Source organism: Bison bison, unplaced genomic scaffold (assembly GCF_000754665.1).
Source record: "Bison bison bison isolate TAMUID 2011002044 unplaced genomic scaffold, Bison_UMD1.0 scf7180017864252, whole genome shotgun sequence".
Taxonomy (NCBI): domain Eukaryota; kingdom Metazoa; phylum Chordata; class Mammalia; order Artiodactyla; family Bovidae; genus Bison; species Bison bison.
This window is the reverse complement of record NW_011494824.1, coordinates 914,592-929,125: the sequence shown is the minus strand read 5'-3', so window position 1 is coordinate 929,125 and position 14,534 is coordinate 914,592. Positions and strand designations below refer to the sequence as shown.

The 14,534-nt window shown below is 40.2% G+C and overlaps 1 protein-coding gene across 1 annotated transcript in view; it reads left to right on the top strand.

Annotated features, from left to right (window-relative positions):
* Positions 1-14,534, top strand: part of ANKRD31 (ankyrin repeat domain 31) — a 135,948-nt gene that overhangs the window by 41,651 nt on the left and 79,763 nt on the right. The window contains exon 11 of the mRNA XM_010847598.1: positions 12,948-13,103. Within this exon, the coding sequence (XP_010845900.1) occupies positions 12,948-13,103 (156 nt within the window). The remainder of the gene's footprint in view (positions 1-12,947; positions 13,104-14,534) is intronic.

Sequence of the window (14,534 nt, the reverse complement as noted above, 5' to 3'; positions counted from 1 at the left end):
ATCACTTCATGGGAAGTAGACGGGGAAACAGTGGAAACAGTGTCAGACTTTATTTTTTTTGTGCTCCAAAATCACTGCAGATGGTGACTACAGCCATGAAATTAAAAGACGCTTACTCCTTGGAAGGAAAGTTATGAGCAACCTAGATAGCATATTGAAAAGCAGAGACATTCCTTTGCCAACAAAGGTCCGTCTAGTCAAGGCTATGGTTTTTCCTGTGGTCATGTATGGATGTGAGAGTTGAACTGTGAAGAAAGCTGAGTTCTGAAGAATTGATGGTTTTGAACTGTGGTTGTTGGAGAAGACTCTGGAGAGTCCCTTGGACTACAAGGAGATCCACCCAGTCCATTCTGAAGGGGATCAGCCCTGGGATTTCTTTGGAGGGAATGATGCTAAAGCTGAAACTCCAGTACTTTGGCCACCTCACGTGAAGAGTTGACTCATTGGAAAAGACTCTGATGCTGGGAGGGATTGGGGGCAAGAGGAGAAGGGGACGACAGAGGATGAGATGGCTGGATGGCATCAGTGACTCAATGGACGTGAGTCTGAGTGAACTCCGGGAGTTGGTGATGGACAGGGAGGCCTGGCGTGCTGCGATTCATGGGGTTGCAAAGAGTTGGACACGACTGAGCGACTGAACTGAACTGAAACTATATGCTTACTTTCAGAAACATATTTGAAATATAAATGCATAAACAGGTTAAAATGAAAAGAATAGAGGGAAAATGTACTTTGCTAGCATCAGTTGTATTAGTTTCCTATGGTGATAACAATTTACAACAAAGTTAGTGACTTAACACAAATACATTCTCTTACAATCCTGAAGTCAGAAGTCCAAATGAGTGCTGGGAGTTAAAACCAAGGTCTCAGCAGGGCTGGTTCCTTCTCTATGCTCAGGGAAAAATGTGTTCCTTTCCCTTCCAGCTGCTGGAGGCTATGGCATTCCTTTGCTGCTGGCTGCTGCTGCTGTTTCTGCTGGCTACATCTGTCCAATCTGTGCTTCTCTTGTCACTTTGCCTTCCCCTCTTTTAATCTTTTTCCTTTCCTCTGTGTTTATTTTTAATACAAAATTTAAAGGTTGTACTCCACTTGCAGTTATTACAAAATACTGGCTATCTCCCCCATATTGTACAGCATATCCTTGTAACCTGTCACACACCCAATAGTTTGTACTTCCCACTCCCCCACTCCTATATTGCCACTCCCCACCCCACTGATAACTAGTTTGTTCTCTGTATCTGTGAGTCTTTTTGTTATAGTCATTAGTTTGTTGTATTTTTTAGATTTCACATATGAAGGATACCATGTAGTATTTATCTTTCTGACTTATTTCACTTAGCATAATGGCCTCCAAATCCAACCATATTCCTGCAAATGGTAAAATTTAGTTCCTTTTAATGGCTGAGTTCCTGGTGGCTCAGTGGTAAAGAATCCACCTGCAATGTAGGAGAAGTGGGTTTGATCCCTGGGTCCAGAAGATCTCCTGGAGAAGGAAGTGGTAACCTACTTCAGTATTCTTGCCTGGGAAATCCCATGGACAGAGAAGCCTGGTGGGCTGCACTCCATGGGGTTGTGAAGAGTCTCATACAACTGAGCAACTAAACAACAATGGCTGAGTAATATTCCATTGTATATGCATACCACATGTCCTTTATCCATTCATTTGTTGATGGACACTTGGGTGGCTCCCATATCTTGGCAATTATAAATAATACTACTATGACCATTGGGGTACATGTATCTTTTTAAATTAATATTGTTGTTTTTTTCATGTGTATACCCAGGATAGGAGTTACTGGGTCATGTGGTAGTTCTATTTTTATTTTTTTGAGAAACCTCCATACTCGTTTGCAAAGTGGCCACACCAATTTATATTCCCACCAACCCTTTCATCTTTAAAGAATTCTTGTGATTGTATAGATACCCAGATAATCCATGGTAAGATTCTCTTCTCTAGATCCTTAATCACATCTGCAAAGTCTCTTTTCCTGTCTATAAGAGAACATTCTCAGGGTTTGGAGGATTAAGATATGAAGGAAGCTGTAAACAAAACAACAGATCGGAAGGAAATATTTGCAAATGATGTGACCAACAAGGGATTAGTCTTCAGAATTTACAAATAGCTCATGTGGCATAATATCAAAACAAACCAATCAAAAAATGGGCTGAAGAGATAAATAGACATTTCTCAAAAGAAGGCATACAGATGGCCAAGAGGCACATGAAAAAATGTTCAACATCACTAATTACTAAGAGAAATGCAAATCAAAACTACAGTGAGATATCATTTCACACCAGTCAAAATGGCTATCTTCAAAAAATCTACAAATTAAATGCTAGAGGGAGTGTGGAGAGACGGGAACCCTCCAACACCATTGGTGGGAATGCAAACTGGTATAGCCACTATGGCAGAAAGCAAAGAAGAACTAAAGTGCCTCTTGATGAAAGTGAATGAGAAGAGTGAAAAAGTTGACTTAAAATACAACATTCAGAAAACTAAGATCATGGCATCCAGTCCCATCACTTCATGGCAAATAGATAGGGAAACAGTTGAAACAGTGACAGACTTTATTTTGGGGGGTCTCCAAAATCACTGCAGCCATGGAATTAAAAGATGCTCACTCCTTGGAAGAAAAGCTATGACTAACCTAGACAGCATATTAAAAAGCAGAGACATTACTTTGCCGATGGTTTTTCCAGTGGTTATGTATGGATGTAAGAGTTGGACTATAAAGAAAGCTGAGCACCGAAGAATTGATGCTTTTGAACTGTGGTGTTGGAGAAGACTCTTGAGAGTCCCTTGGACTGCAAGGAGATCCAACCAGTTCATCCTAAAGGAAATCAGTCCTGAGTATTCATTGGAAGGCTGAAGCTGAAACTCCAATACTTTGGCCACCTGATGCAAAGAACTGACTCACTGGAAAAAACCCTGATGTTGCCAAAGATTGAAGGCAGGAGGAGAAGGGGATGACAGAGGCTGAGATGGTTGGATGGCATCACTGACTCAATGGACATGAGTTTGAGCAACCTCCAGGAGTTGGTGATGGACAGGGAAGCCTGGTGTTCTGCAGTCCATGAGGTTGCAAAGAGCTGGACACGACTGAGTGACCAAACTGAACTGAACAATGGAGAACAGTATGGAGGTTGCTTTCAAAACTAAAAATAGAGCTACCATATGATCCTGCAATCCTACTCCTGGACACATATTGGGAGAAAAACATGGTCTGAAAGGATTCATGCACCCCAGTGTTCATTGCAGCATTGTTTACAATAGCTAAGACATGGAAACAATTTAATACTCATCAACAAAGGAAAGGATAAGGACGATGTGGTACATATATACAATGGAATATTACTTAACCATTAAAACAAATGAAATAATGCCATTTGCAGTGGAGAAGGCAATGGCACCCCACTCCAGTACTCGCCTGGAAAATCCCATGGATGGAGGAGCGTGGTAGGCTACAATGGGGTCGCAAAGAGTTGGACACCTGAGCGACTTCACTTTCACTTTTCACTTTCATGCATTGGGGAAGGCAATGGCACCCCACTCCAGTACTCGCCTGGAAAATCCCATGGATGGAGGAGCGTGGTAGGCTACAATGGGGTCGCAAAGAGTTGGACACCTGAGCGACTTCACTTTCACTTTTCACTTTCATGCATTGGGGAAGGCAATGGCACCCCACTCCAGTACTCGCCTGGAAAATCCCATGGATGGAGGAGCGTGGTAGGCTACAATGGGGTCGCAAAGAGTTGGACACCTGAGCGACTTCACTTTCACTTTTCACTTTCATGCATTGGAGAAGGAAATGGCAACCCACTCCAGTTTTCTTGCCTGGAGAGTCCCAGGGACGGGGGAGCCAGGTGGGCTGCTGTCTATGGGGTCGCACAGAGTTGGACACGACTGAAGTGACTTAGCAGCAGCAGCAGCAGCAACATGGATAGACCTAGAAATTGTCATCCTGAGTGAAGTAAGTCAGGGAAAGAGAAATATTGTATGATATCCCATATATGGAATCTAAAAAAGAAGTGATAGAAATGAACTCATTTACAAAACAGAGACAGACTCACAGACTTAGAGAACACACTTAAGGTTACCAGGGGAAAGAGTGATAAGGGAGGGATAGGGAGTTTGGGATGGAACTGTACACACTACTATATTTAAAATGGATAACCAACAAGGACCTACTGTATACAGGGAACTTTGCTAAACATAATATACCAACCTAAATGGGAAAAGAATTTGAAAAAGAATAGATACATGTTTATATAAAATAAAATATTGCAACTCTCAAAAAAAAGATATGAACATCTTTGGAGGACCATTGTTTATCTTACCACACAAATTAGAAGATGGCTGAAGTCACTATATGCTGTTATATAGAACAGCATATATTATGAACTATAATACATTATATAATACATCATTAGTGCCAGACAGAGTAAATTTTATAACAAAGAATCTTAGCAGGGATAAAGTTATTCCATAATGATGCAGGGGTTACTTCCCCAAGTGTGTGTGTGTGTGTGTGTGAGTCACTCAGTTGTGTCCAACTCTTTGTGACCCCACGGACTGTAACCCACCTGGTTCCTCTGTCCATGGGATTCTCCAGGCAAGAATACTGGAGTGGGTTGCCATTCCCTTTTCCAGGTGATCTTCCCGACCCAGGGATCGAACCCTGATCTCTTGCATCACAGGTAGAGTCTTTACCATTTGAGCTACAGGGAGATCTCTTCCCCAAGAGTACATAATAAATCTAAATAATTTTTCTCTCTTTTTTCTTCCAGTTTTGTTGAGATATAATTGACATACAGCTTGGTATAAATTAAAGGTGTACAACCTAATGATTTGGCATTATATATCATGAAATGATTACCCAGTAAGTTTAGTGGGCATCCATCATCTTATATAGATACAAAATTAAAGAAATAGAAAAAAAATTTTTTTCCTTGTGTTGAGAAGTCTTAGGATTTACTCTTAACCACTTTCACACATAATATACAGCAGTGTTAATTATATTTATCATATTGTACATTATATCCCTAGTACTTATTTATAACAGGGAGTTTGTACCTTTTGACTGCCTTGATACAATCCCCCCAACCCCTTCCCCTTACTCCCAATAACGACAAATGTGGTCTCTTTTCCAATGAGTTTGTTTATTTGCTTGTTTATTTTTGAAGTGTAATGACCTCAACTTTGCATTGGCTTTATAGTGATTCAGTGTTTCTGTACATTTTAAATTGATCTTTATGATAAGTCTAGATACCATCTTTTACCATACAAAGATATTACATATTACTGTATTCTCACACTGTACACTTATACCTGGGCCTCATTTATTTTGCAACTGGAGTTTTGTACCTCTTAGGATCCCTTACCTGTTTCTCTCATCCCCTCACTCCCTCCACTCTGGCAACCACCTGTTGGTTTTCTGAACCTGTGACTCTGTTTCTGTTTTGTTACGTTTGTTCATTTGTTTTGTTTTTTAGATTCCATATGTAAGGGAAATTGTACAGTGTTTGTCTTTCTCTGTCTGACTTATTTCACTTAATACCCTTTATGTCCACCCATGTTGTTGCATATGGGAAGATTTCACTCTTTTTATGGCTGCGTAATACTCCATTTTTGCCTTTCCATATTGTTCATGGGGTTTTCAAGGCAAGAATGCTGACGTGGTTTGTCATTCCCTTCTCCAATGGACCATGTTTTGTCAGAACTCTCCCCCATGACCTTTCCATCTTGGATGGCCCTACATGACATAGCTCATAGTTTCATTGAGGCACACAAGACTGTGATCCATGTGATCATAAAAAACAGAGACATGACTTTTGTCGACAAAGGTCCGTATGGTCAAAGCTACGGTTTTTCCAGTAGTCATACATGCATATGAGAGTTGGATCATAAAGAAGACTGAGTGCTGAAGAATTGATGCTTTTGAACTGTGGTGTTGGAGAAGACTCTTGAGAATCTCTTGGACAGCAAGGAGATCAAACCAGTCAGTCCTAAAAGAAATCAACCCTGAATATTCATCAGAGGGACTGATGCTGAAACTGAAGCTCCAATACTTTGGCCACCTGACGTGAAGAACCGTCTCATTGGAAAAGACCCTGAGCCTGGGAAAGATTGAGGGCAGGAGGAGAAGGAGGCGACAGAGGATGAGATGGTTGGATGGCATTATTGACTCAATGGACATGAGTTTGAGCAAACTGTGGGAGACAGAGAAGGACAGGGAAGCCTGGTATGTTGTAATCCATGGGGTCCCCAAAAGTAGTAATATTCCATAGTATACATATGTCACATCTTTATCCATTCATCTATTAGTGGACAGTTAGGTTGCTTCTATATCTCTAAAAATGCTGCAGTGAACATAAGGGTGCATATATCTTTTCTAGTTAGTGTTTTCACAGAGGATCTGAATAGACGTTATTCCAAAGAAGACAAATAGATGGCCACAGACACATGAAAAGGTGCTCCACGTCACAAATCATCAGGGAAGTGCAAGTCAAAACCACAATGAGATACCATCTCACCCCTGTTAAAATGGCTGTTATCAAAACGACAGTAAATGACGAGTGTTAGGGAGGATGTTGAGAAAAGGAAACACTGTGCGCTGTTGGTGGGAAGTGTAAATTGGTACAGTCACTATGGAAAACAGTGTGGAGATTCCTCAAAAAGTGGGAGCTACAATATCATCCAGCAGTTCCACTCCTGGGTATCTATCTGAAGTAAACAATTATTCTGTTAATAACAGAGTTTCAAAATACATGAAGCGAAAACTGATAAAAGTACAAGAAGAAATAGACAAATCCACAATTATAGTCAGTGATTTTAATGCCAGTCTTCAGTGATCGTTAACTCATTATAGTGACTGAAGTGGACAGTAAGGATAGAGGGGATTCAAAACAATGCTGTCAGACAGCTCGGTCTGTTTAACATCTGTGTAACTTTCCACTCAAGGTCAGAAGATAACATATTCTTTTCAAGGACTCAGAATATTTATCAAGATAGTTTATATGCTGAACCATAAAAGAAGTATCAATAAACATAAAAGGATTAATATCATAGAGTGTTTTTTATGATTCCAAATAGAATTAACAGAAGATCAGTAACAGATCTCTATAAAATCTTGAGATATTTGGAAAGTAAGTAACACACTTTAAAATAACCCATGGGTCAAAGAAATTTAAAGGAAATTTGAGATTATGCTTAGCTAAAATAGAGTGAAAATACAACATAGCACACACAAAAAAGTCACTGAAGGAAGGCACTGTCTGAAAGCCAGAAAGAGAGGTCTCAGCAGAAACAGAGTTATGTAGCACCTTAATTGTGGACTTTCAGCCTCTAGAACTATGAGAAAATAAGTTTCTGTTGTTTAAGTCACCCAGTTTGTAGTACTCAGTTATGTTAGCCTTAGTCAACTAATACTAATAGTCAACAATAGTCAGCTAATTTCATGAAGATGTCATGAAAAGAGTGATGGGGGAGTTGTAGTACTAAATGCCTATGTTAGAAATAAAGAACCCTCTCAAATCAGTGATATCAGCTTCTAACTTAAGGAACTAGAAAAAAAAGAGTGAATGAAATCTAGAGTAAACAGAGGAAATGGTAAAGGAGAAAACAATGGTAAAGCAAAAATCAATGAAATTGAAAACAGAAAAATAATAAGGAAAGTCAATAAAAGTAATCTTGGAGATCAGTAAAACTGATAAACCTTTCTCAAACTGACCAGAAAAAAAAAAGAGAGGCACAGATTACCAACGTCAGAAGTAAGAGAGGCGGCATCGTAACGTAGTCTACAGATATGCAAAAGGATAATAAGGGAATACTATGAACAACTTATTGCCAGTGCATTAGATGAAATGGACAAATTCCTTGACAGACATAAGTATTACAAAGCAATGGGCAACCTGAGTAATAGCAAATCTACTAAGTAAATTGCATCTTTATTTCAAAACTTCCCCACCAAAAAGCAAATCAACAAACAACAACAAACCAAAAAACCTTCTAGGCCAAGATGCTTCCTGTATTAGTTGACTGAGGCTAACATAACTGAGTACTACAAACTGGGTGGCCTAAACAACAGAAACTTATTTTCTCATAGTTCTAGAGGCTGAAAGTCCACAGTTCAGATCAGTCGCTCAGTTGTGTCTGACTCTGCGACCCGTGAATCGCAGCACGCCAGGCCTCCCTGTCCATCACCAACTCCCGGAGTTCACTCAGACTCACGTCAATCGAGTCAGTGATGCCATCCAGCCATCTCATCCTCTGTCGTCCCCTTCTCCTCCTGCCCCCAGTCCCTCCCAGCATCAGAGTCTTTTCCAATGAGTCAGCTCTTCGCATGAGGTGGCCAAAGTACTGGAGTTTCAGCTTTAGCATCATTCCTTCCAAAGAAATCCCAGGGCTGATCTCCTTCAGAATGGACTGGGTGGATCTCCTTGCAGTCCAAGGGACTCTCAAGAGTCTTCTCCAACACCACAGTTCAAAAGCATCAATTCTTCGGCACTCAGCCTGCTTCACAGTCCAACTCTCACATCCATACATGACCACTGGGAAAAACCATAGCCTTGACTAGACGAACCTTTGTAGGCAAAGTAATGTCTCTGCTTTTCAATATGCTGTCTAGGTTGGTCATAACTTTCCTTCCAAGGAGTAAGTGTCTTTTAATTTCATGGCTGCAGTCACCATCTGCAGTGATTTTGGAGCCCTCCAAAATTAAGTCTGACACTGTTTCCACTGTTTCCCCATCTATTTCCCATGAAGTGATGGGACCAGATGCCATGATAGTCCACAATTAAGGTACTCTTGCCTGGAAAATCCCATGGACGGAGGAGCCTGGTAGGCTGCAGTCCATGAGGTCGCTAAGAGTCGGACATGACTGAGCGACTTCACTTTTCACTTTCATGCACTGGAGAAGGAAATGGCAACCCACTCCAGTGTTCTTGCCTGGAGAATCCCAGGGACAGAGGAGCCTCGTCGGAGGCCGTCTATGGGGTCGCACAGAGTTGGACACGACTGAAGTGACTTAGCAGCAGCAAGGTGCTACAAAATTCTGTTTCTGCTGAGACCTCTCTTCCTGGCTTTCAGACAGTGCCTTCCTGCAGTGACTTTTTTGTGTGTGCAGAGAGCTTTAGTGTTTCTTCCTTTTTTATAAGGATGCCAACCTATTATATTGGGGCTTCAACACATGAATTTTGTGAGAATATACTTCAGTCCATTATACCTTTAATAGTGAATTCTGCTAAACAGCTAAGGAAGAAATAATACCAGTTCTTCACAAAGTGAGTGAAGTAAAATTGCTCAGTCGTGTCTGACTCTTTGCGACCCCATGGACTGTAGCCTACCAGGCTCCTCCATCCATGGGATTCTCTAGGCAAGAATACTGGAGTGGGTTGCCATTTTCTTCTCCAGGGGGTCTTCCCGACCCAGGGTTCAAACCCGGGTCTCCTGCATTGCAGGTAGATGCTTTACCCTCTGAGCCAGCAGGGAAGCCAGGACAGAGTTCTTCACAAACTCTTCCAAAAACCTGACAATGAGGAACTGTTTCCAGCTCATCTTATGAGGTCACCATTAAACTGAAACAAAAATCAAAGACATTATAAGAACATAAAACTGCAGTTCAGTATCCTTCATAAGCAGAGATGCAAAAATCTAAACAATTTTAGCAAATCATATGCAACATATGTGCATATGTGCATTGTAACCAAGTGAGATTTATCACAGGAATGTTGGGTTGACTTTACATTTGAAATTGAAACACTGTAATTTGTTATATTAATAAGCTAAAAGAGAAGAACCATATGATCACCTCAGTAGATGATGCAGAGAAAGATTTTGGTAACACCTAATAAGAAGGCTGAGCGCCGAAGAATTGATGTTTTTGAACTGTGGTGTTGGAGAAGACTCTTGAGAGTCCCTTGGACTGCAAGGAGATCCACCCAGTCCATTCTAAAGGAGATCAGCCCTGGGGTTTCTTTGGAAGGAATGATGCTAAAGCTGAAACTCCAGTACTTTGGCCACCTCATGCGAAGAGTTGACTCATTGGAAAAGACTCTGATGCTGGGAGGGACTGGGGGCAGGAGGAGAAGGGGACGACAGAGGATGAGATGGCTGGATGGCATCACTGACTCGATTGACGTGAGTCTGAGTGAACTCCGGGAGTTGGTGATGGACAGGGAGGCCTGGAGTGCTGCGCTTCATGGGTTTGCAAAGAGTTGGACGTGACTGAGCGACTGAACTGAGCTGAATATCCATTACTGATTAAAAACTCAGCAAATTTATAATAGAGGGGAACTGGATCAACCTGATAAAGGGCATCTACAAGAAGATACACAGCTCTCATACTTAATGGTGAAAGACTTAGTGCTTTTCCCCCAAGATCAGAAATAAGATAGGAAAGTCTGTTCTCACTACTTCTTTTGATCATTGAAAGAAAACCGTCTTTAGTCACAAGTCACATGATCGTCTGTAGAAAATCTGATGGAAACTACAATAAAAGCAACTATGAGTTTAGCAAAGTTGCAACATAAAAGATCAATATACTAATATTAATTACACTTCTGTATTCTAGCAACAAACAATTAGTTAAATTTGAAAGCCAAACAATTAGGAAGTGAAATTTATGCTGAAATTTCAAAAAAATGTGAAATACAGATAAAATTTAACAAATGATGTAAAAGACAGGTACGCTGAAACCTAGAAGATGTTACACGTAGAGAACAAAATTTGATGGAGAGAAATGGAAACATATGTTGTTCATTGAGTCAGAAGACTCGATATGATTAAGATTTCTTTCTGCTGAGATATATTTATGGAATCTACACAATCTTAATCAAAATCCCTGTAGGACTTTTTTTTTTTCGGTAGAAATTCTAAAGCTGGTTCTAAAATTCATATGGAATGCAAAGGATCTAAATAGACAACTCTGATAACAAAGTTTTGAGAGCTAACACTACCTTATTTCAAGAATTATTATTATTTTATGGCTGTGGTGATCAAAACAGCATGGTACTGTCATCAATATAGGGAAATATTAGTAGATGAGTGGAAGAGAAGGGAGTTCAGAAGCAAACCCTGAGTTTTGACAAAGGCACAGGCCTTTACATTGAGAACAATTGAAAATCTGTATGCAGCAGAATATTATTAAGTGTTATTCTCTGTATTTTAAGAGTGTTTATTTTTGTTTTGGCCAACGAGTTCAGCTTGGTCCTTTCAATACATTTAGAAAATTCTGGTTAGGTAGGTCTAGTGTAGGCCTTACTCTAGGACTAGTTTAGCTCTGCCCCTAAGATATGACCCACTAAAGGTGTCTCTAAATGCCCCAGTTGTTCAACAAAGTCTCTCTCCCCAGATGAGCAGGAATGTAAATGTTCCCCAGCCTGTTTGATCTCTGATGGTTGTTATTAATAATTTATAGTTCCTGGGTATTTCTTGCCCAGTCTCATGACTATTTACCCATGAATGGTTTAGTATTCAGATAATGACTCAAAGAGCCCTTTTTCTAGATTTCTGGTGCCTTTTCTCTACACCCTCATCTCTGGTGCCCTGCCCTGTAAATTTTTTTACCCCGGCCTCCCTAGACGCTGATCTGTCTCCTCTGCCCAGCAGGAGCACCTCATATGCTGGTGTTATCCTCGGAAAACCCCAGACGGGAAGCTGGAGTGACCTTAGGTCTCACTGCTTGTTTGCCTTCACTCAGGGAGTCATAGATCTGAACTACCCATTTTTCTAATTTCTGGATAAAGGGTTCCCCCCCACCACGTATATTTTATTTAGTTTTCTAGTTGTTTACAACGGGACGGTAAGTCGTAGCAGTCATTTAGTCCTGATTGGAAGTGAATGTCTTTCACAACTTAGTTTTCATTGAAAATTTTTATATTCTTAATTTGTTTTTAATAAATTGCATATTTATAATAGAAAGTACAACTGGCAAAGACAGATATGGATTACAGACTATTGGTCTTTATATATAGTTTATCTGGTGGGAGCAGAATGGTTTGTAGTCTGGGGTAGGGGAAGGTAGGCTCAAGTGTTCAGCAGTTGGTTGGTTTTAGTTTACAGTGGGACTGAATGGAGAGAATCACATAAAAACAAAGCAGTTGAATTGTGATCCATTGAGAAAATCTGCTGCAGTACTCAGTTACTTTTTAGGATGGAGCAGGGTATTTACATGAAAACTAGAAAAGCTATCATCAAAGCTTTTCTGAAATTTGGGAAAACCAAATGAGTATTATTGGTAAAAGTGGACAGGATTTGGGTTATCTAAATGAAGAGTTTCAGTATTTTAGGAGGCACAGTGGAGAAATGATACTTGGTGTCGCAAAGAGTCGGACACGACTGAGCGACTGAACTAAACTGAACTGATGCAGAACCTGGAGAACTATTTTAATTGTGTATTTCCCGGCTTAGGAAGTCAAAACTACTATACAGCTCAAGATCATAGTCCTTTATTTAATTTCATGACAATTATTTTTAGCAAAGAAAGAAAATTTAGTAGCATTCTTTTTTCTGGTTTTCCTGGAGGTAATTTTTGTATCTTTCTGATACAGTTCTGAGATTTTCTCTTCATGGTTTTATAAGACATTTTGGTATTGTAACATTTTGTTAGGTGTAATAACATCTAAATAGTCCCTTTCATTAGAACTTCTAAGAAACTAATCTATTCGTCTTCTTACATATGCAGCTTTCCTAGAGTTTCAATCTACATAAATGCTTGCATGATCTATAGTTTACTCAAATATTTCAAACTAATGACATTTGCCTCTTTCACCTTTTTGCATGTAGATACCGTTATAGTTGGGTTAATGAATGAAATGCTCCTTCATAATATGATATATCTCTCTTCTAGAATGTTAACTGAAATCATTCTGTTACTGATGTTCCTCTTGATTTTCAAATAAGAATTACTCATATTTTTGGTTTTCTTTTGTTTATGCCTTTATTTCAGAAAAAATGAAGATGAATAAAGTAACTCTTGCTAACATTAACCGGAGAAACATTTTTGGAGAGAACTTACTGTATAAAGCTGCTGTGCACAATGATATTGGTCTTGTTCATCATTATATAGAAAAAGGTGGAAATGTTAATCAGCCAAGTTATGCCGGTAGGTTGTGGTTAACACCTATAGTTATCTTCAGAGTGTTTTTTCTTTCAGCTGAATTACTGCTATGAAATTATGGCAAAGTAGGCTTAAGGCAAGCCTGAAACAGAAAGCTTCCAAGTAATTTTTCTTCTTAGGTGATGCTTTACCATCCTCTCCAGGAAGTGGTAAGATAAGGGGAGAGGCATTTCCCCTTCAAAGGTTGTGCCTGCCTGGGCCCACCTGGTGGGCCACGTGCAGCAGCTGCCACAGAGGGATGGGGCTCCTGGGGCCAGCTTGCTGGCTTTGTGTGAGCATTGTTACTGTAAGACTCAGCTTTTAATGGAAGAGGAATGAGGTTCAGAGCTGAAAGAAGCTGGTGATACATTGAGCTTCTGGGAAAATTAATGGTAGAGGGACAGCAGAACAATTGCCAGGGAAATGAAGAGAACAGACTAGATGAGTTGGAGAGGGTGGAGCAGGAAGCTCAGAAAGAACAATCTTTCTGCCAGGTTGGATCTCTGGTAGTCTTCCTGCGGGGAGAACCTGGCATATTTTCTTGGAGAGGAATGATTCCTCAGTGGCGCTTACATACTTAAAGCACTGAGCAGCACTGGGCCAGCACCTTTTGTGTGTCCTTGCTTTTACTGTGGTTTCTAGACTTTCTTGGCGTATGAAACAGTGCATAAAGTCTTTTGATACACAGAGATCGGCGGCACAATCCACAGATAAGCAGGTGATACAAGTGCTCCCCCAGAACTTACTTTAGCAGGACCTGGGTTTGTACTATAATCAATCAGAGCTTTAAAGACTGTTATTCTAAGTCTCGTAACCAGTTCATCTATCATGGTCTTGTAACCCTAAACCATGGATCCTTACTTGCTAGCCAGAGCACTTGCTTCTTTGATTTTGAGAAACACATGGTTCTTTCTGTTAAGTCTCTGTGTGCTTCTTAGGTTCAGGAGTAGTTCTGCATGCCTCCAACTGGAATTTATGGATTTCCCAAACATCAATCTTTACAGGTTTCTGTTCATTAACCTTTTTTTTTTTTTCTTTCCTGTGCCATTATTAGCATCCTTGGTTGCTATTCCCTACTTGTCTTTTGCTTGGCAGTATACACCTTCTCCTCACTGCCCCATGTACTTCTGTGACTTTCATGAATTCCTTACCTGTCCATATTTTCCAGACTTTTGAACTCCCCTGTTTTCTACTTTTTCTTCTCAGTTGGCATCTTACTCTGACCTTACTACTTCTGACTACCATGTCTCACAGAATTGCAGAGAGCAGGGTTTGCAAAAGGTTGTCCATAAGCCATTTTCCTATCAGTCACCTACAATATTTGTTTAAAATGTAACCTTTACTGAAGCACACACACAAAATCACTGAAAATCACAGTCAAAATCTTTAGGTTAAAATCTAGAGCTCTAGTTTCCCTAGATGGTTTTTTCAATATCC